At 57.5% G+C, this 20,539-nt stretch overlaps 1 protein-coding gene across 34 annotated transcripts in view; it reads right to left on the minus strand.

The window, feature by feature from the left end:
- The window catches only part of CNTN4 (contactin 4), a 730,703-nt gene that overhangs the window by 379,151 nt on the left and 331,013 nt on the right, over positions 1–20,539 (minus strand). For all 34 annotated transcript variants that reach the window (XM_089305698.1, XM_089305711.1, XM_051831894.3 and 31 more), the window contains one exon: positions 3,466–3,573. In XM_089305698.1, the coding sequence (XP_089161824.1) occupies positions 3,466–3,520 (55 nt within the window). In that variant the 5' untranslated portion in view covers positions 3,521–3,573. The remainder of the gene's footprint in view (positions 1–3,465; positions 3,574–20,539) is intronic.

Here is a 20,539-nt window from a genome sequence, read left to right on the forward strand (position 1 = left end):
CAGGGTGTGCACCCACAACCACAGCTGTGAGTGTGCATCCAGGACTACAGCTGTGAGTGTGCAGGAGTGTGTACATTACATATCTAAGTGTGCAGCAGTGTCTGTATATTACAGACGTAAGTGTATAGCCGTGTGTGCATACCACAGACGTAACTATATCAGACACGTGTGCAGCAGTACATGTGCATGTACAGATGTGTTCATAGCCCCATATACTAGGTCCACCCCCACACAGACAGGGACCTGCAGATGCAGGTAGCTCACAGTGGCCTTGGTCCAAGCTGCTTGCTCTCTGGTTTCCTCTTGACTGCTGGCGGGACCAAGCCTAGGCTGCCTTGGAGCTTCTGATGGGTGTGTGCCTCTTCCTAGCTTGGATTCCCCCCAGAGCAGAGGCTGAACAGAGGACTTGGGTGCAGCCAGTTTTGGGGGGAGGGGGTCCCAGGAGGCAGGGGTAAAGAGCACAGGTGTAGAAGGAGCCACCGTGGGTGACCGGGACACAATCCCCTTGAGAGTCCTGAAGGATCTCTGCAGAACATGGGAAATCCGACACGTGCCTACGATTCCCACGCCCCATTGGCTGATGTCAGCCCGCTGGACGGGGCTGCAGAGAGCACCATGAGACAGGTTTGAGGGAAGTCTCTTCCCTGGAGGAGGTGAATTCTGAAGCAGGCGAGGGCGCACTGCCCACCAGCATCTGCTGTGCGGTTCCCGATGCCCACCTGGTACTTCCGACGCTTAACGCTGATTCTGACAGCGTGCATGGGGTGGTGTCGCTCACGGCTCTCTCCCTTAGTGTGCAGGTGACCACGCAGCACGCTGTGTCCATGGCACAGCTGCCCTTGGAGATGCGACTGCCCAGCGAGCAGCATTTGTTCAATCCACGCACATTCCCTGAACGGCACCGGTGCCGGGCACTTCCCAGATGCCAGGGATTGGGCAGAGAGTAGGAAAGACAGCTGTATCCGCCCCAAGGAAGCCCTAATTAAGGGCGTAATCCAGCAGGCAAAGACACGAACCCGCGAGCAAGGAAACTATAATTAGGAGACGTCAGTAAGAACTCTGAAAAAAAACCACTAAGCCGTGGAGGGGTAGAAGGGAATGTTGCTGTTTCAATTATTTCCACGGTCAGGAAAACCCTCACCAGTGAGGTGACACTCAGCACAGACGCAAAGCAGCCACCCAGAAGCTCCTGGCACGAGGAAGGGCCCGTGCCAGGGCCCTGTGGTCGCCAGCAGCAAAGCCTCCGTGGGGGGTGAGTGGGCGTGGCTGAGCCTGCAGAGTGCTTCACACAGGTCTTCTGCTCTTCTTGTCTAAAATGATGAGGACTTTGGTCACTGGCAAGATGGCGATGGCAAAGAAAGAATGACTGGGGAGACTGTGACTCAGAACGGCCACAAACGGGAGAGCCACGGTGCAGTGTCGCTTTCCCGCAGGCACCAGCCCGCCCGGCTGCGTGGTTCCACCACCTCGCTTCCTGGCTCCTTTAGGTGGGGGCTGTTGTAATTCGGGGTCTTCGCTGGTGGAAATAGCAAAACGGATGCTTTACGAAGGGAGCTGCTGGACCACTGGTCCCAGCGCTGCGAGTGCTTTTTGCTGTCTGCTCTGACGATGGGTCTAGCATCTGGCCGGTCTGTCCACAGAGAAGAGCGGTCGCGTGGGGCTGTAAATGGCTACTCAACACACACACACGTGATCTGCCCGCCCCAGGAGCCCCTGTGCAGGATCCACCTGCAGGCCTGCTTGCACCCTTGGTCCTACGTGGGAGCGACGTGCTGGGGGTTCACGGAACATGCTGAACATAGCGGCTATAAATACCGCTTGCCAAGAAACCCACGACGAAGGAAGCAGGGAAAAGTTATGGGTGATGCCCAAAAGGAGCGGAATGAGCAGCTACAGAAATCTGTTCAGAATTCCGAGGGCCGAGTGCTGTGCAAATTAATGAAATCAAGACAAATAGCAAGAAAACAAAAACATTAATTAAAGCCTGACTTCACCTATACCACAGGCGGCATATGGCAGGGAATATCAATGTCATGGAAAACAGTTCACAAAGAAGGCTTGGAACGACCGGCAATACCCCGCTCCCCACAGAACGCTGAGAGAACACCAAAGCCACAGGGGCAGGCGTGGGGGCAAACCCCAGCTTAGCCATGACCGTGACTGACGGGGCTGCCGGCTCCCGCGCGGTTCAGCCCCTCCCCTCCCGGGTGTCGGCTCAGCACCCTGGGTGCTGTTGCCAAACTCGGAGCAGTGAGCTCCCACTTCGCAATGGAAGATCTGGAGCCGCGAGGGTCAGGAAAGCAGACAGGGCCGCTGAGGCGCAGCCCGAGCTGGGAACAGGTTCCAAACCCAGGGAGGGACGCGCAGTCTCTCAGCAACACCAGCCTGTTCCCAGCCACCGAGCTGTCAGGCCACGACCGGCTCCACTGGGGCCACCTGGGCTACAGCGACGTGCACAAAGTGACGACCCACGTGCAGGAAAACACAGTGAGGATGAGTCTGCCACAGTGAGCTAGTGACGCTGACGGCAGGTGGGGTGCAGTCTGACCTTCCGCCCTCCCCCTGCTCAGGTTCACAGAGCCGGAGCAACAGGCCAAGGGGAAGGGCCCAGGCGTGGCAGGGCCTCCGGCGTGGAGGGGGTGACCCCTCGATGCCATCGCAGATTGTATCCCAGCTGCCAAGAGCCTGCAGGAGCCCCAGGAGCTCTGAGAGAGCAGGAGCCGGGCCTGCCCTGCTCAGACCACAGGACAGGGCAGGGCTCAGCACAGGGCAGGAATGAAGACCCCAGCCAGAGGAGCAGGGCGTCCAAACTCACTTCTGTTCACGTTGTAAAAATACAAACATATCCAGGGGTCACTCGTGGACCAGCATCGTGAACAACGAAAGAAGTTATCCGCCTTCATTTTCGAAATCCCCACACAGCGTGTCAACCTGGACAGCAGCTCCCCAGCTGTGTTCCACTCCCGACACTCGACACTCACTCTGCACACGAGCACAGGGCCTGTGCCTTCCAGACCATGGAGAAAGCAGCACACAGCCATCTGCACTCTGTAAACCCTCTCCAGTGGCATGGTGGGCCACGGCTACGTGGGAGAGACCTCCCGTCACCTGCTGTTCTGGCTGGTACTAAACCTCGTACAATGCATCAAAAGCCAGGAGCCATCAACAGAGACATCACACGCACAGACATCAGCTAGCCAGGGCTGCAGACGGAACCGTTGGTGTCACTGCCCAATCTCTCTGTGCCACGGAGCACTGGCACAAACGACACCAACAACTCTAAGACTAAACGCTGACTCTCAGGACTCTCCTGGCACCAGCCAGGCAGGCAAGGCACCAGCACCCAGCTGGGGCCCTGCAGGCAGTCAGCAGGTTGTTGCCGCTGTCCTCCGGGAAGGCCCCCTTTGCCGGGGTGGGTGGGGCGCAGTGCCGACTTGACATGGCGGAGTTTGGAATACACGCTACCTGCGAGGCACCAGGCGAGAGACGGCAGCAGCAGCAGCTCCCATGGGAACCTCATCCTCAGCTCCCGAGGTCGGAGGAGTCTCAGGTCCAGCGAGGAGTGAGCTTAACCTGTGGGAAGGAAGAGAGGGTCCGTGAGAGCGGGACCGAGTCTGCTCGCATCTCTGCAGGCGGACTGGACAAGGGAGAAGCAGTCCTCGCCTTCTGCCCACCCAAACACTCGGGGCAGGGCTGGCGCAGACCTGAGCCTCGGCCACGACGCAGCGACCCGTACCGAGGCCAGGGCCGGCTGAGGCCTCGGGCAGCTTGGGCCCCATCCGCTGTCCCCAGGCCCTCGGTATCCAGCCCCTTCTTAGCGCTATTTTCTGAAAGATGAGACACACAGTCACACTCACACATACACACACACTCCCATACACGCAATATAAAACACACTGTCACACTACCAGACTCATACACACCACACACAGACGCACACACACTGATACACACACATACACCCTCACACTCACATACACACTCTCACATTCACACACTCACGTATGGATACACTCTAACACACACAGTCACACACACACACATACTGACATACACACTCTCACATCAGGATCCACTCTGACACACATAGTCACACACTCAGACTCACACACATCCACACACTCTCACATTCACAGACACACACACACTCACATACACCCTCACACTCATGTATACACTCTCATATTCACACACTCATGTATGGATACATTCAACACACATAGTCACACACACATACACTCCCATACACTCACTAACACACTGTCACACAGATGCATACACACCACACACAGATGCACACACACAGACACACACACACACCCTCACACTCACATACATACTCTCACATTCACACACTCACGTATAGATACACTCTAACACACACAGTCACACACACACATACTCACATACACACTCTCACATAAGCATCCACTCTGACACACAAAGTCACACACTCAGACTCACACACGTGCACACACTCTCACATGCACACACTCTCACACACAGCAAACACAGAAGAGGTGCCAGGGAACTGGATGAGGGCTGAGCACGAGGGACCCTACATAGCAGTCCAGGTTCTTAGAACAAAATCAGGTGCGGCCTAACCGCGGCCACCCCAACATCCCAGCACTTGCTTCCCTCTGCTCCGAGTGCTTTTTCTCCAATGCCACAGACACGGCACCCGGGGGCTGCTCGGCCACTCGGCCACACCCAGGCACCCGGGGGCTGCTCGTCCACTCGGCCACACCCAGAGCACTGCTGAGAGCTGAGGCTCTTCCCAGGGCTCCGACAGCAGGAGAACCAGAGGGCGCGCTGCTGTGTGCGCCAAGTGGGAACACGGGCGGGAGTGTGCAAGGGGGCAGACAGGCCTGGCCCTCTGCAGGGGGCACGTCCCTCCCCGGGCCCCGGGCCCCTGGGTGTGGGCAGACCAGGGGCTGCAGGAGTGGACGCACCTTCCAGTCTGCCGGAAAGCCCTCCACTTCTGCATACAAGGGCAACAGGGTCATGGAAACTGGGAGCAAGAGCATAAGATTACGTGGGTAAAAATAAATGCTGCAGTTTCTTCTCCCTAATACAAGGAAACCAAGTATTTCATATATATACATATATATATATATTTTTAAGAACTGAGCTTGAATTTCCATTTTTTTCACGTAAATGTAAGCTCGGACTTTTAACTCCATTTTCCCCACAGACGTCTGGAAGTGTCCTCCTGCTGGAAACCCAGTTAGAGCAGAGAGGCTGAAAGGAAGACAAGGGCCTGGTGGAGACGCGGACTCCAGGGCGCTTCCCCTCCCCCGCCCCAGCCGTCTCCCAGCCTGCACGCCGGGCGCACGTGCCAGGGAGCTTCCAGAGGGTCGTGGGCAGCTTATTTTGGTGTAAAAAAAATTCTGAAACCCATGGACCAAAGCTTATGAAAATGCATGTTACAAAAAACCATGCATGAACTTCAAAAATTTTTGTAGCAAAGTAAACATCTTTTAACTCTGATTTCTACAAAATTAAGAATACATATTATTTACTTGGAAGGCAGAGACAGAGGGAGGAGAGAGGTGACAGAGAGAGAGCGAGGCAGCTCCCATCTGCTGGTTCACTCCCTGAGTGCCCACACTGGCCAGGCGGGGTTGGCGCTGAGGCTGGGAGCCAGGAGCCCAGGCCAGGTCTCCCACACAGGTGGCGCTGGGGGAACCCAATGATCTGAAAGGCACCGTTGCCTCCAGGGTAGGCGCTGGCAGGAAGCTCGGGTCAGGAGCCAGGGCTGGATCCTGCAGTGTGGGATGTGGGCGTTTGAACCACCGGGCCAAAGCCCACCCAGCACATGCTCCGGGAGTGCCTGAGCTTAAAGCTCCTCCCCGTGGAAGCACTGGACCTCCCACCCCCAAATGGCAGGGCTCCCCTCTGTCCTCCCGGACCTCACTCCATGGCAGCAGCACAGGGACCTCCCTGCTCGAGGCCACGCAGCGTGGAACGCACAGCAGGCGTCATCACTGGAGCCCAGCACACACTTCAGCTTTTCATGCATACATGATTTGGTTATTTGAAAGGCAGAGTTACACAGAGAGGAGGAGAGAGATCAACTGATTTTCCAGCCCCAGGTTCACTCCCCAAATGGTCACAACAGCTGGGGCCGGGCCAGACCAAAGCCAGGAGCCAGGAGCTTCTTCCGGGTCTCCCACATGGGTGCAGGGGCCCAAGCACTTGGCCGTCTTTGCTGCTTTCCCAGGAGCACTAGCAGGGAGCTGGACTGGAACTGGAGCAGCCGGGTCGTGAACCAGCAGCCACGTGGGATGCTGGCCTTGCAGATGATGGATTTGCCCCCTGCACCACAATACTGGCCTCTCAATTTAAGTGTATATTACTTTTTAACTAACAGAGAAAAACAGCATCTATTTATGGTACACAGTGTGGTGCTGCAGTATCTGTACATGGCGTGGGAGCCCCAGTGTTGTTAAGCTCCTGGGGCTCCGCATCTCGCTGTGCCTCCTGGCACAGACATGGGCGTGGATGAGTCTGGGGCCAGCACCACCCAGGTCACCCAGGGTGCCTGGGTGCACGCGGACCACACAGTCAGCAACATTGTCCTGCTGACCAGGACGGCCGTCGTCCCTGCACCGCTGGACCGCAGGTGAAGACAGAGGGGCCTCCAGCCCTGCTCGGGGGCTCTGCCGGGGTGCTCGGAGCCGCCCGGCCAGGCCTGGCCAACAGGTCACTTCACAGAGGCAGCATGTGCTGATCGATGGACGGTACGGACGTCAAGCCAACGATCAGGGTATTAATAATTAACTTCGCAAGGGAAATGTCATCTCAGACCTCTGGATTGATCTACAACGCAAGGCAGTTTCTTAAAGCAATTAAAATGAGCTGAGGACGCGTATCCAATTACACCATGGAGACTGAACCCAGGCTGTGACGCCTCTCACTGCGTGTGCCCTGCTGGGTGTGCTGGGTTTCTGAGGACGGGGGAAGCCCAGCCCCCTCTCGGCTTTGTTTACTATGGGGTGGGCTCCTCAGAAGCGCTGGGGTCCCTGACAGGTTTCCTGGCAGGAGCAGAAGGTTCCCGACTCTCGGCAGAGACCGGGGTGCACTTCCTCACCACCAGGGCCCGGGAGAAAGCTGCGGGATGAGGCTGGTTATGGCGGCGCCGGGGCCCCTGCAGCTCTGAGCTCCTTCTGCCTGCCCCGGGGAGGCCGCAGGGCGGCAGTGAATTCTGCTCCAGCAGCGGTGCTGCCCGGGACAGACAGCTCAGGCCCCACGACGAAGCCAGGCAGGCACACGGGCCTTGCCGCTTTCTCTGACAGCCGGAAGAACAATGGACGTGGTCACCCATCCTCACGCAGCCCTGGCCCTCACAGTCCCACTGAACACCTTGATGGAAGTCCTGAGAACAGAAGCCTGCCTCAGTTTCCCCAGTGCAGTCCTGGCTTGCCAGAGTCCAGAGGCAGGGCCAGGTCTGAGTGGCACTGATCCAGCCCAGGGACAGGGCTGTGCGTGGCCAGTGGCAGGGGTGGGTGGGGCTGTGTGCAGAGGTGAGGGGGACCTCCCAGTGTGCTCCGTGCGAGGGGTGAGCAGCCAGGAGCTGGCCACAGGTGCCAGGTGTGCCCTGCTGAGGGAGCCGGGCTTGGCTGGTGCAGGGCATCCAACAAGACTCTGGGCTTGAGCCGAGTGGGGCAACCCCAGCCCAGCGACTAGCAAAACAAACAGGCAGGAAGCTGGGAGAGCAGAGAGCGCCCAGGCCACAGCACAGCCAGGTGCTGACCCGTGTAGTCGGGAATCGACCCTGTTCCAATCCCAGGGCACTGCAGGGGAGGACAGGGGTGCGTGTCTCCCAGGCCCTGTGTGAACAGGAGGAAGGAAGTGGGACGGGGTGGCACTTAGCAGCCATCCCCGTCAAAGGCAGCACAACCCGGGGACCTGCCCGTGATTCTCAAGGCTACAGGGAGGCGGGGTCAGGGAGGCCCTGAGCAGACGCCGTCTCTCTGTGCACAGACCCTGCACACGCACTCCACAGAGGCCCGCGGCACCCACTTCCCCTCGGCTTTCTCCCTGCAGTCAACGAGTTCCTGGGACGCCAGTAACCAGGTGAGCTTCCGACAGGGAACGTGGGCGTCAGAGCTCAGGGTAGCGAGGCAGAGCGAGGAAACACTGGATGGTCCAGCACGCTGCCTTCTTCCACGCGTTATCTGACTCCGGGGAAGCCGCTCACTCACACTGCCTGTCTGCAGGCACAGTGACAGCCACACCGGAAGCCTTCCGGAGGCTCCACCAGCACACTGTGCGGTGAACGTTCGTATTACTGTCATTCAGACCTGGGGGGAATCCAACCCCGGCCTCCCCACCACACAGATGGTTAACTTTTTGCCAGAAAGATATATTTATATGAAAGGCAGAGCGACAGACAGAGAACGAGATACAGAGAGAAGAGATGTCCCATCCACCAGTTCATCCCCAGACGGCAACAGCAGCCAGGTGCTGGCAAAGCTAAAGTCAGGATTCGAAAACTCCGCCCTGGCTCCCCAGGCAGGTGGCGGGGCCCAGGCATTTGGGCTGTCGTCCATCCTCTTCCCAGGTGCATTTCCAGCAAGCTGTATCAGAAGTGTGGCACTCCCACGTGGGATGCCCCTGTCACCATGGCGACCTCGCCCACTGTGCCGCTCCCCGGTAGAGACCCGTGCTTCCTTCACTGACGCCTAAAAGGGCCACGGACTAACGAATGGAGCAGGCTATGAGGAGTCGGCGTTTCATGGAGAATAAGCGAAACTAACCTCTCCCGTGAGTCTGCGTGTGCTCTTATGCCCACTTCGGTGCAGCTGGGGGCCACACCACAATGGGAACAGCAGAGCGAGGGGACGTGTCCAGGGTCAAGAGTCTAGAAATCAGCGGAGCCACCGCTCCGCACTGTGCCTTCCCTGTCTAGTACTCAACACTGGCGGCCCCCGTCCACGCCAGCTCTGCCCCTTAGCTTGGCCTCCTGCAGCAGCAGACAGCACAGGGCCTGGGTGTGGGAGGCGAGGTTTGTGGGGAGACAGCTGTGTTACCCTGAGCTCTGCTGACAGCAGGACTGTGCATCCGCGCTCTCCCCCAGGCTGAGAACAACCCCTTTCCTCCCTGATTATTATGGAGAGTGTGGCCATTCTTAAGGCAAGGCTTTTTCAAAGGATCTCCCCCAGCACCCCATGCAGAGCTGAGCATTTTCCAACTCTGCAATTAGCTAATGAGTGGTGCAGTCCATCACAATGGCTGGGAAGCAGGGAACAGAACCAAGAGTGAGAGAAGAAGCCGGTTCTGGTACCAACCACGCCAGGGCAAGTGGCACACAGAACCCAGCTCTGGTACCAACCATGCCAGGGCAAGCGGCATGCACTCAGCGAGTGTGGAGGCCGTCAACAGACACTCCCTGCAGACTACAACAAGTGACAGGCCAGGGCCTCTGCCCACAAAGACCCCAGCGCCGCTGGGTGGCAGAGGTCGCCAGCCGTCAGGCCAACTTGTGTGCCAGTGAGTGGCCCAGGTAATCACTGCTTCCTGTGCCTAAGCAGTGGCCCCACAGGCACTTCTCAGACGACAGAATTCAGGTCCATCAAGTCAACCCGACGAGCTGGGTGTCTCCTTGATCCAGGTCTGCTTTTATCTAAGGCACAGACACATGCCACGCCCCACGTGTCACCCTCCCTGTGTCCCTGGGAAGAAGGTGGCATGCAGCCTGCTGGAACGCAGAGAAAACGAGGGCTGAGTTCTCTCACGGCACTGCTGGTCCTAATGTCTGAGAGCACAAAGAGAAGACACGAGGGGCCCGGGTGAGACCCTGGCAAATGGTGCCTGCTAACCAGGAAGCGGGTGTGTTCCTGCTGGAATCCCTTCCTTCTGCCCTCCTCCCCCCCAGGGCTGGCTTAGAGTGCTCCCCCCAAGATCACAGGAGTCAGGGTGACGGGTTCAGCCGAGTGCATCTCTTTCAATCCATGTGGAAATCTGTTCTGCCTCTGTGACAGTTCCATCAGAAATACAACGCCATAGGCAGAGGTATTCCAGAAGACCCTGGGTCCTGCACCTCCTGGCTCAGTTACCGCAGGCAAATTCTAGACAGCCTGAGGGCCAGCGGAGTCCAACTGGTGTTGAGAAGTCTTCCACTAAAGCTGCTTCTAATTTATCTGTGTGCAGGGGAAGGGGGGCAGAGGGAGGGAGAGGGAGAGAGAGAGAGAGAGATGGATAGACATCTCCCATCAGCTGGTTGACTTTCCAAATGCCAGCTGTGCTGGGCCAAAGCCGCGATTCTGGAAGTCATTCTGGGTCCCCCTGTGGGTGGCAGAGACCCAAGTACTTGTGCCATCACCTGCCGCCTGCCAGGGTGTGCATCAGCAGGAAGCCAGAACAGAGAGAGGCGTCAGGACTCGCACCCAGGCCCCCCAACACGCGGTGTGGCATCCTGAGCAATGTTCTCACTCCTGTACCAGCCACCCCTCCCCCAACCTGCTTTTTTTTTTAGATTTATTTATTTATTTATCTTCTATCCTCTGGTTCACTTCCCAGATAACCACAATAGCCAGGGTTGAGCCTAAGTGAAGCCAGGAGCTTTATCTGGGTCTCCCAAACACTTGGTCCAGCTCGTACTGCACTCCCAGGCCATTAGCAGGGAGCTGGATCAGAAGTGGAGCAGCCAGGACACGAAAGGGCGCCCGTAGGGAAGCTGGCATTGCTGGCGGGTCTTTACCTGCCAGGCAACACCAGACACCTTCCCCCCGGCTTCTCTCAGAACCCGACTTTGATGTTGGACCTCACCTATATAAGAACCAGAGGGATTTCAGTCGTCACCGTGCTGTCTCACAGGACCTGTATCCCGATCCGGGAGGCCTGGCCTGAGCCTTGGTGCTGGGGTTTGCTGCTGGACAAGGGGCTTCGCCAGAGGACACCTGGGCTCTGCACACGGCTCGGAAGGACTCTGAGTGCCCGGTCCTACTGCAGGAAGGCACTTCAGCAGGGCAACACAGGGCAGTCCCGTGCCCGTGTCATCACCAGGCCACGGGAGCTGCCTCCCCTCCGTCGAGGTGGCTGGTAGTGCGTGAGTTCTCAAGTCCACATCTCATGCTGCCGGCGACACGTGAAGCCAACGTGTGTGTGGCAAGTCAGAGGTCACAGGGGTGAGCAAGCAGTGCCGAGGGCTGACATGTGTGTGGCGTGTCCACCAGCACGGGGAGTAATGCCGAGGGCTGACACGTGTGTGACGTGTCCACCAGCACAGGGAGTAACACCGAGGGCTGACACATGTGTGACGTGTCCACCAGCACGGGGAGTAACGCTGAGGGCTGACACGTGTGTGACGTGTCCACCAGCACGGGGAGTAACACCGAGGGCTGACACATGTGTGAAGTGTCCACGAGCACGGGGAGTAACACCGAGGGCTGACACGTGTGTGACGTGTCCACCAGCACGGGGAGTAACACCGAGGGCTGACACGTGTGTGACGTGTCCACCAGCACGGGGAGTAACACCAAGGGCTGACACGTGTGTGACATGTCCACCAGCACGGGGAGTAATGCCAAAGGCTGACACGTGTGTGACGTGTCCACCAGCATGGGGAATAATGCTGACGTGTGTGACGTGTCCACCAGCACGGGGAGTAACACCAAGGGCTGACACATGTGAGATATGTCCACCAGCACGGGGAGTAATGCTGAGGGCTGACACGTGTGTGGCATGTCCACCAGCACGGGGAATAACGCCAAGGGCTGACACGTGTGTGACATGTCCACGAGCACGGGGAGTAACGCAGAGGGCTGACACATGTGTGACATGTCCACCAGCAAGGGGAGTAATGCCGAGGGCTGACATGTGCAGCATGCCCACTATCACAGATATAAGGACACAGTGCTGAAGGCTGACATGTATGTAGTGTGTCCACCAGCACAGGTGAACCTGAGGGGTGTGTAATTAACATGCTCACTGGAGTTGGAGACGAGGCCGTGGAGGGCCAGGGACATGATCAGCAGTGAACACGCGCGCAGGACCTCCTCGGCAGCAGCTTCTGTGCTCTGCCTGGCCGTACTTTACCCTTGAGTGACGGCTGGAGGGAGACGCAAGAGCGTCCTCCGAGTTTGGGTTTAATAAACTACCCCAGGTCAGAGCTGGGCAGCCAGCGCCCTTCTCTGAAATCCCGACAGATGTACACGTCTGTTCCCTGCTTCCACACGCTTCCTTCTATGTGCAGCCTGATAAGATTCCAAAAACGCAGCCACGTAGCTGTCAGCAAAGGCGAGCCGCAGGACCTTCCGTGACCTCCAGAAAGACCCTGACCTTGACCTCAGAGTGTGGCTCCTGCTCGCTAGGCTGAAACTCTTCCCCAAAGTGCAGGAAGGCGAGTGTTCGAACACACACAGAGGGCGGCAGGGGTTCCTCCTCCCTCGGACGCCACACTCGCACCATCCCACTCCCACACCATGAGCACAAGGACAAAGGAGCCCCCGCCGTGGCCTGGGAGAGCCCTGCCTGTCCCGGGGAAGCAGAGCTAGCTGCAGATGGCGGCCCCCTGCCTGGCCGGAGGCAGCCCCCACCTCCCCGAGCGGCACTGCAGCAGACAGCAAGGTCGGCAAGGGTTGCCATGAAGTGCCATCACGCTCCATCCAGTGGGTGTGATCGCCGGCCTCAGAACCACAGCAGGTTCCAGTCCCAGCTCTCGGCGTGGCTGCTGACCAGGGGCCGTCACGGAGCCTCTGCAAGGCCCGGTGTCCTTGGCGCCCAAGTGCCCATGAGAGCACACAGGCTCGACAAGAAGACCCGAGGCAACCTTTATTCCTGGACTGTGCTCGGGAGAACCGAGCCGGAGTTCAGGAAGCAGTGAAGCCGCTGGCCCCAGAGCGAGAGCACAGCGCCCCAGGCAGGCGGGGAAAGTGACCTCCAGGCTCCCTCCCGAGTGCAAGAGGAGAGGGGTGGACGCTGGGCAGTCAGGCCTCCTGGGCTTGGGGGATTCATTCTCCACGGTGCCAGGGCTCAGCCACCAGGCAGGAGAGCAGGCTGCTTAGCAACCGCCCCACGTCCGCTTCCCTCTGCCCTCGGCAAACTGCAGGGTGCCAGTTCCGCGGCCCTCCCAAATCTATCACCGCTAATGAAGCGTGGTGCACACACAGACAGCAACAGGCACTTTCCAATCACCTCAACCACGCAAGAGCTGAGGGTAAGCACAAAACACTCCAGTGCCTGAGTCGGAATTAAAGTGGCGAGAGACAGGCGACTTCCTGGCTTTCGCCCGGCCGCGCCGCACCACATGCCAGGCTCACTGGCACATTCATCACCGTGCTGATCCCACTGACAGCCAAATCTGCCATTAGTGGCTGCCAGGAGAACCCGCGTCGACTCAGACACAGAAATGAGATGTCAACACACGGATTACTACAGCAGGTGCCACTGGAGGGGCTGAACAAAACCTGCGCTCCATCGCAGGCTCACGAGTCATCCACCGGCCTCTGGTGACCGACACGAACAGGACAGGTGCAGCCTCTTGGTGCTGATTTCCTCCCACCGCGCAGGGGCCTGGGACAGTGGGCAAGAGCAGCCCGACCTGCCAAGGGTGGTCTTGGGAGCCAGACCCAAGTTCAGGTCCCGGGGTGTGCATGACGCTCACCATGGGCCATCTTGTTTCACGCAAGTCAGCCTCTCAATGCTGCACTCCTGCAGCTGTGACTTGGAGACAGAAGTTCACACCGGACATTGACGGAGAAGGGCTGGCAGTGTGCACACTGCTGGGCGCCACACGTGCACTCTCCCCGGTGGAGTCTGCATACCAGCGCCCCATCCCGCTGGCTGAGCGACAGCTGAGCTCCTGTGACGCAGGCTCAGGTCCCTGTGCCTGAGCGCGCACTGCACAGGTGCCGCTGAATTCTTGTTCAGCAACAACAGACAGGGCGACTAAGGCAGGTGCTGCTGTTTTCTTGTGTTTTGCACCCACGTCTGATTCCCAGGCGTGGAAGACAGTCAGGTGAGGCCCGAGACGGACTGGTCTTTCCTGGGACTGGCTGGCAGCCAGAGGCTCCATCAGATGGCTGCACGCTCGCGGTAACTGGAGGAGGGAGTGCCGGCTACTCCCATCAGCTGCTCCTGCCTCGGGAGCCTTGCCTGCTACCTGCTGGACGAGTACCTGGACAACACATCTGAGCAGGCGGCACGGAGACCCTAGTGAAAACCCTAACAGAGCAGAAGGCTAAGGTTCCTGCCCTGTTCACCAGGGGACAGGCATTCGTAAGACGCACACTCAGGACATGGGCCCCAACAACCACCTCCAGACGCCACAGGGCCGGGACTTCTCCCCTCACCCGCAGCAGCAACTGTGACTGCTGTGAGATGTGAACACCAGAGCTGCTTGCTCTGTTTACCAACTCGGGATGTTTGTGCTGTAAACTTAACGCTATTCTGAAGCAAGAAGCTAAAACACTATAAAGGGAAGTGAATGAGACAGTTTCCTTGAGCTGCTTGGTCAGCGTTTTACTGCCCTATTAACCCCGAGTTCAGTAGGAACGTGGGTGACAGTCCCAGAGGTGCTGTCTGGGCGCATGTGGGCCTCGCTGGGCACACAGCGCCCGCTTCTGACGGGAGAGCCCAGGCCCCGCCTCCTGCCCATCCATCCGTAACAGACACCCCAGGAGCTCTGGTCTGAGAGGGCACGGGCTGCCATTCACCCTCCACCGTTCCGCTGAGGCTCTAACTTAAGGTAGAGCGATCACCTCAGTTACCAAACGGCTTTAATCCAAGAATCTCCAAAGGACGAGTGAGCGCATGGGTGGGTTCTGGTATCCAGTGACCTGGGGCGGGGAAGCTGACGCCTGGACTGAGCAGGTGCGGTTAAGGAACTACAAGGAACTACGAACAAACAGGTGACTTTGTTCACAGCGAAGGCAGCGGCCACAAGGCGACTGCACAGTGGGAGCTCAGCTGATTCGGTTTTTCGTAAGTGGTCAAGGACAGTCCCATGCACTTGTCGTGTGACAGGCCGAGAGGGACACGGCAGTCTTCCCTGCCTCCTGCCGTCCCACAACCACACGCACACACAGCTGTGATATCCTACAACGCAGAGAGGATGTCACACAGCTGGGACGTTCTGCGACGGAACATTGTCCATGCAGTCACGAGAAGACATCACATAGCTAGGACATCCTATCACGCAACAACCTCCACACAGTCACAGGAGTGACGTCCTACAGCGTAACAACCAGGAGACCGTGTCACACAGCTGGGACGTCCTACACTGCCAAGGACAAGGGCAGCCACAGAACTGTCCCCGTCAGAAGAGGAGCAGAGACGGGAGCTCCGTGAACGCTGCCGGATTCTGGATGGGTCCTGAAACACAAACTGGAAAAACTCAAGCTGCAAAGCCGGATGGTGCTGGCTAACGGCACTGCTCCAGAGTCAGCGTCCTGGCCCCGATTCGCATTCCATGCCCGACTGCAACACGAGAAGAACCAGGGAGAATTCTGCACCATCTCCTGTGCCTGCACAACCATTTCAGCACAAAGCTGATGCTGCGTAAACACTTTCTGGCCTGACAATCAGACGTTCAGTCCCTGTGCTGGTTGTCGCAAGGCACAGCTAGGCTTCCTGGAAGAAACAGGCACACATCCCAGCACTGTGGATGTCCCGGTGATGGTCAGCAGCATCACATTCGAGGATCCCCGAAGTTTACCTACAGAAAACCAGAGGATCGCAGGAAAATTCACGTGGGAAAACGGACACCTGGATTTCAAGATGGGAGACTGGAAGTTACTTCACTGCACCTCTGCTGAAGCGAGACCACTGAGTAACAAAACGAAGGCATGAAAAGAGCAAGCCCCTGACTTAAGGAAGAGCAGCTGCGATTCTGATTCTCGACCTCTCTTGGGCCGTGTGCCCTCACCGTCCTGATGCCCACCCTGTGCGCTTTGAGCGGTGGTGCGGAGATGGGGTAGTGGGGACAGAAGTGCAGAAGCAGGGGAGCGGGGATGCCCCCGCGTCGTGGGCAGTTCTGGAACCTCACCGGCAGGAGACCTGGTCGTTCGTGTTAGCTGCGCAAGGCAGGAAACGGCTGGGCCACCTGCCTGTTTCTTCTTTCAGGACAGAAAAGCAGTGGGCGATCGCACAGATTTCGAGACAGAAGCTGCTTCAGAGGCCTTGCAAAGCGCAAAAGAAAAACCTGAACGGTCAAAGCTATTCCAGGAAAATCCTGATCCACGACGCCTGCTGCACGGGCACGGCTCCCACACGGGGTTCTAGGTTCAAGTGCTGGTTTCACTGCCCTGCAGCCCCGCCCTCCCACACGGCAGCTGCTTAGGGGCCGCACTGTCAGGTGCGGGGAGAGGGTGACGGTGCCTGTGCTGCTGTGGCTGCACACAGGGGAGCCCAGCCTGCGTCTCCAGCTCCCCCACAAAACCCTGCCAGCCTCAGGCCAGGTCCCCTCCCCCGTTACTGGGGGACAGTGACCAGATAGATGGGAAAAGGCAGCCTGCAGACGTGCAAGCAAACAGCCACGCCGCTGTCCGTCCACATGCCAGGAAAACGCGTTCTCAGCAACGGGAAACGATGCTTTCATTTGTGCTTGAAGGGTGTCCCTGGCTCCCAGGAAACCCTGGCGGCCATGGAGCTGGGCCCCAGGCAGGAATGACGGACTTGTGTCACTTCTCAGCGGCGGCATCCGTGCCTCTGCACACTGCTTTCTGCTGAGCTGACACAAGTGGGAACACGGCCGCCACAGGGCGCCTGTTCAGAGACGTCAGAGAAGGGTCTGGAGGGAGGGAGCTGCCTGTCTCCTGTGGATGCTGACAGGGCCTCAAGAAGCCAGCCTCACCTAACTCCCGGCCCTCACCTGTGCCTTAGCCTGCTCCTGTCCACCACCTGATCCTCTGCTGTACCACTCGGCCACTGATTAACACCACTGCCGCCCGTGAAGTTTGGATTGAGCAGGTGCACCTGGAAGCAGTGTAGAACAGACATTCCTCACACAGCAGGATAAAGAATACAGAACTCATGCTTCCAAACGCTAGGTGTCTCTAACATAGACGTCACATGTGCATATGTAAGTCATGTATGTAGAAAAACGTGACTGTACATGTGTACTGTACACACACACAAACATGTATGTATTTTTGTAGGCATCTGCCATTCACACAATATGATTTGTTCTATAGATTACAGAGAGTAACTTGACCTCCATTTCAGTGCCTCACTGCGCTCACTGGATGAGGTGGATGTACTTCTCATATTGTTATTTAGCAAACACAACATTACACTGTGTTCTAATTGAGGACAACTTCCAGAAACATCTCTCTGCTAAGTAAACAGGACAGATGCATGAGGACAGAGAGGCTGTGCAATTAGTGGTGCGTGTATTTCTCCACCCACCCATACTGTCATCGTGAGGCACACCTAAGGCACAGCTCTTTTGGGTCAAACACCATTGCCAAAAGCAGTGCCCAATTTCCCTCCGCTATATAACATTTCCTGCACATGTAACAACGCAGGGTGGCCCCTTGGTGCCAGTTTTTGTCCAGCCATAAATAAACAAGCCTCCTTAGAATTGTTTAAAAACATTTTTATTATTCATTCGTTACAATGTTTCCAACACTCCCTGATGAAAACTCAGTTGTATGTTTATAGTAGCAACAGATGGTGCTGCTCCTCCTAAACCAGGAAGCCTGGCGGCCTCACCTGGCCAGGTAGGAACTGGAGCCCAGAGGCACCCACGGCAGGGCCCCGGGAGGGCACCCTAGAGCTGGCAGAGTCCCGGCCCCTGGTCATTATGTCACACCAGTTACAGGAGGTCTCAAAAGTTCATAGAGAACAGAATGAAATGGTTAATTTGGGGCAAAAATGTTTGAAATCCACACAGATATGGTTCACAGCACACATTTTCCATGAACTTTTTGAAGCTTGTGCACATAACCCCAGAACAAAGCTGATCTCTAGGTCCCCAATGTCCCCCTGCCGCAGCCACTTTCACAGAGCCAGGAAGGCGGCTCCACCCACCCCGGCCACCTCTGCGGCAGGAGTCTGCATAGGAGCCACCCCACCTGTGAGCTGGGCACCCCAGGCCACCTGCTCCCTTCACACCTGGCGCACCTGTCTCGGCCTCGCTGTGTCGAGCTGCAAAATTGCACTTTAGATGAACTCCCACAGAAAGCCTCGTGTGACCCCCTCGGGACAGTCATGACTTCCCAGCTGTGCTCTGTCAGCACCGGATCCCTCTGATGAGAGCAGGACCAGAGGGCACTGGACTTGCGTCTTCCGCACCCTTTGCTGAGACGCACAGATGTCCCAAGGGCAGGGGAGGAGCCGGTCCTTCTCCAGTGAGCGTGGGCAGCACACACACAGTCAACCCAGGAGGAACCGACCGAAGCCAGAGGACAGTTAGTTACTGACGGGAACAGACAGAGTAAGTTCGACAACTCAACTTCTGGTGACAACTAATGTGGTCCGAACCTCAGACAGGGCAAATGAGAGAATCAGCCACAGATACTGACGGAAGTCTGTTACCCCAGCCACCTCTGTGGACGAGAGTTTGTGAGTTGCCTTGGGGGATTAGCAAGACTCCAATAAAGACATTTACAGCACTCAAGGTGCACTGTGAAGCTCATGGGAAATGTGTGCTATAAATACACTATGACAAACACACACTTTAACGCCTTTTTCCATGGGGCTTGGGAAGTATCCTCATAATGTATACTGATAAGGAAATGAGGGCCATCCCTACCAGCCACTGCAAACTGCTGGCCAGAGGCCCAAGCCCCTTAGACAACGTGGTTAAGGGCTGGGCGGGAACACCAGCCTGCGAGGACAGCACTAGGACACAACCACGCCTGCTCATGCAGCGCCTTCTGTGACAAAGCCACGGCCCGCGGGGCCAAGAGCACCCCAGCTGGCCAGGCACAGAAGAAGTTCGTCGATCTCCAGGGAATAATTGGTCCTTAAAATCAAAAGTCTCCTCCAAGCACGATCAGGACTTCCTTAAAGTCAGCTGTTTACACCGAACTGCGCGATGGAGGATGAAATGATTCACAGTCTCTCTGAAGGCTCGGAGCCCGGGGCTTCACCGGGACTGAGGTGTGGGCTGAGCCAGGCCTCGGGGTTTCCTAACTCCCCCATAGAAACTAATTGACATCCATGCCCAGAGTACAAGTGAAAGCTGCAGATGACAGCACCAGGAAGCCTGACGCCAGGGCCTTCACACACCCTCCAGATAATGTATTAAAAACACCAAATACACTGGGATTCCTGCTGAAGACAACTGACCGGCTCTCTGGTGGCCTGAAAGCAGCACACCGGTGTCCAGAGGCACCCGGGAGACTTGGTTGTCGGGATTGACCCTGCCCGGAGCTGACCGGCTTTCCCGCCCAGCAGACAGGCTGCGCCCTCCCCGGGACGCCTCCCCAGGTTCGAGAGGCCGCCCTGCCAGCGCACCGACGGGAGAGAAATGCGCCATGCAGCGTGCTCACGCTGCCAGTTGATCTCGCCACCCTGCAACTAATTGGGAAATATCTGTGCCTTAATCTCCTGCAGAAATAAACCTGCAGCTCTCAATCTGACATCCAGCAAATGTGCAGGCAGCGGCCATTGGCAGGCACGCCGCTCAGAGCAGAGAGAGACGCAGGAGCTTACGTCCTGGGGTTGAGAGATTACTTATTTATATTCCGTCTTTGAAGGCGGCTTTCTCCTGCTAGTAATGACTGACACCCGTCTTCCGCCTCCCTATCTCTATCTCTCTTTACTACCTTCTCTTTCTCTGGCCCTAACTGCACCTCTCAGCCTGGGGCTGTGGAAGGCCTGTTCTGCTTATCTGCTCATCGGAGATTCTCAAAATGCAATTGCAGGACTCCAGCCCATAGATAGGAGAGGGGTGTTAGACCCCAGGCTGCTATCATTTCACACCCAAACCTACTCCCACACCCGCTGATCTTAGCACCATGTGATGTACCTGGCTGTTATGCTGGGGGCGCGTTAGGGAGCCAGGGCCCCGGGCAGCGGACCCAGAGGCACGCTGGCACCTGCAGAGCCCCCCCCCCCCCCCGCCTGGCTCCTCTGCACACAGCGGAGAGAAAGAGCGGGTTTTCACAGGGATGCCTTGGAACAAGCAGGGCGGACGCCAGAGCCCCAGAGCGCTTGGCACCGCCGCCCTCTCCCGGACCCGAGTGCCAGCGAAGGTGGATTTTGGAGTTCTGATGCCGTTCACTCATCCTGACACTGTTTATTTTACATTTGTCACATGCAGTTTTCTCAGGGTATCTGATGTCACTGCCCCAAGACATTCGGTTTAAAATTAATTGGCAGGCAGTGGCAGAGGGTAGGCACTTAGACTCACTGGAGCAGGTGCTGTGGCGTCTCCCAGAGCACCTGTCAGCTTGCTCGCAGACTGCCAAGGGCAAGACGGGGTGCTGCGGAGGGCTGAGCCCCTAGGCGGTGCCTGAGGCCTCCTCCTGCTCTTAATGAGCCCGTGCTGCAGGTACACGCCACCTCGCCTGGCTGGCCGGGCCGCCGACCTCGGCAGCTGCACGGTTCACCTCTGTGCAATTGAGTTGTGAATCCTGAAGGCACC

The sequence above is a fragment of the Oryctolagus cuniculus genome, chromosome 10, assembly GCF_051225735.1.
Source record: "Oryctolagus cuniculus isolate XC-2025 breed Fujian yellow rabbit chromosome 10, ASM5122573v1, whole genome shotgun sequence".
NCBI lineage: Eukaryota > Metazoa > Chordata > Mammalia > Lagomorpha > Leporidae > Oryctolagus > Oryctolagus cuniculus.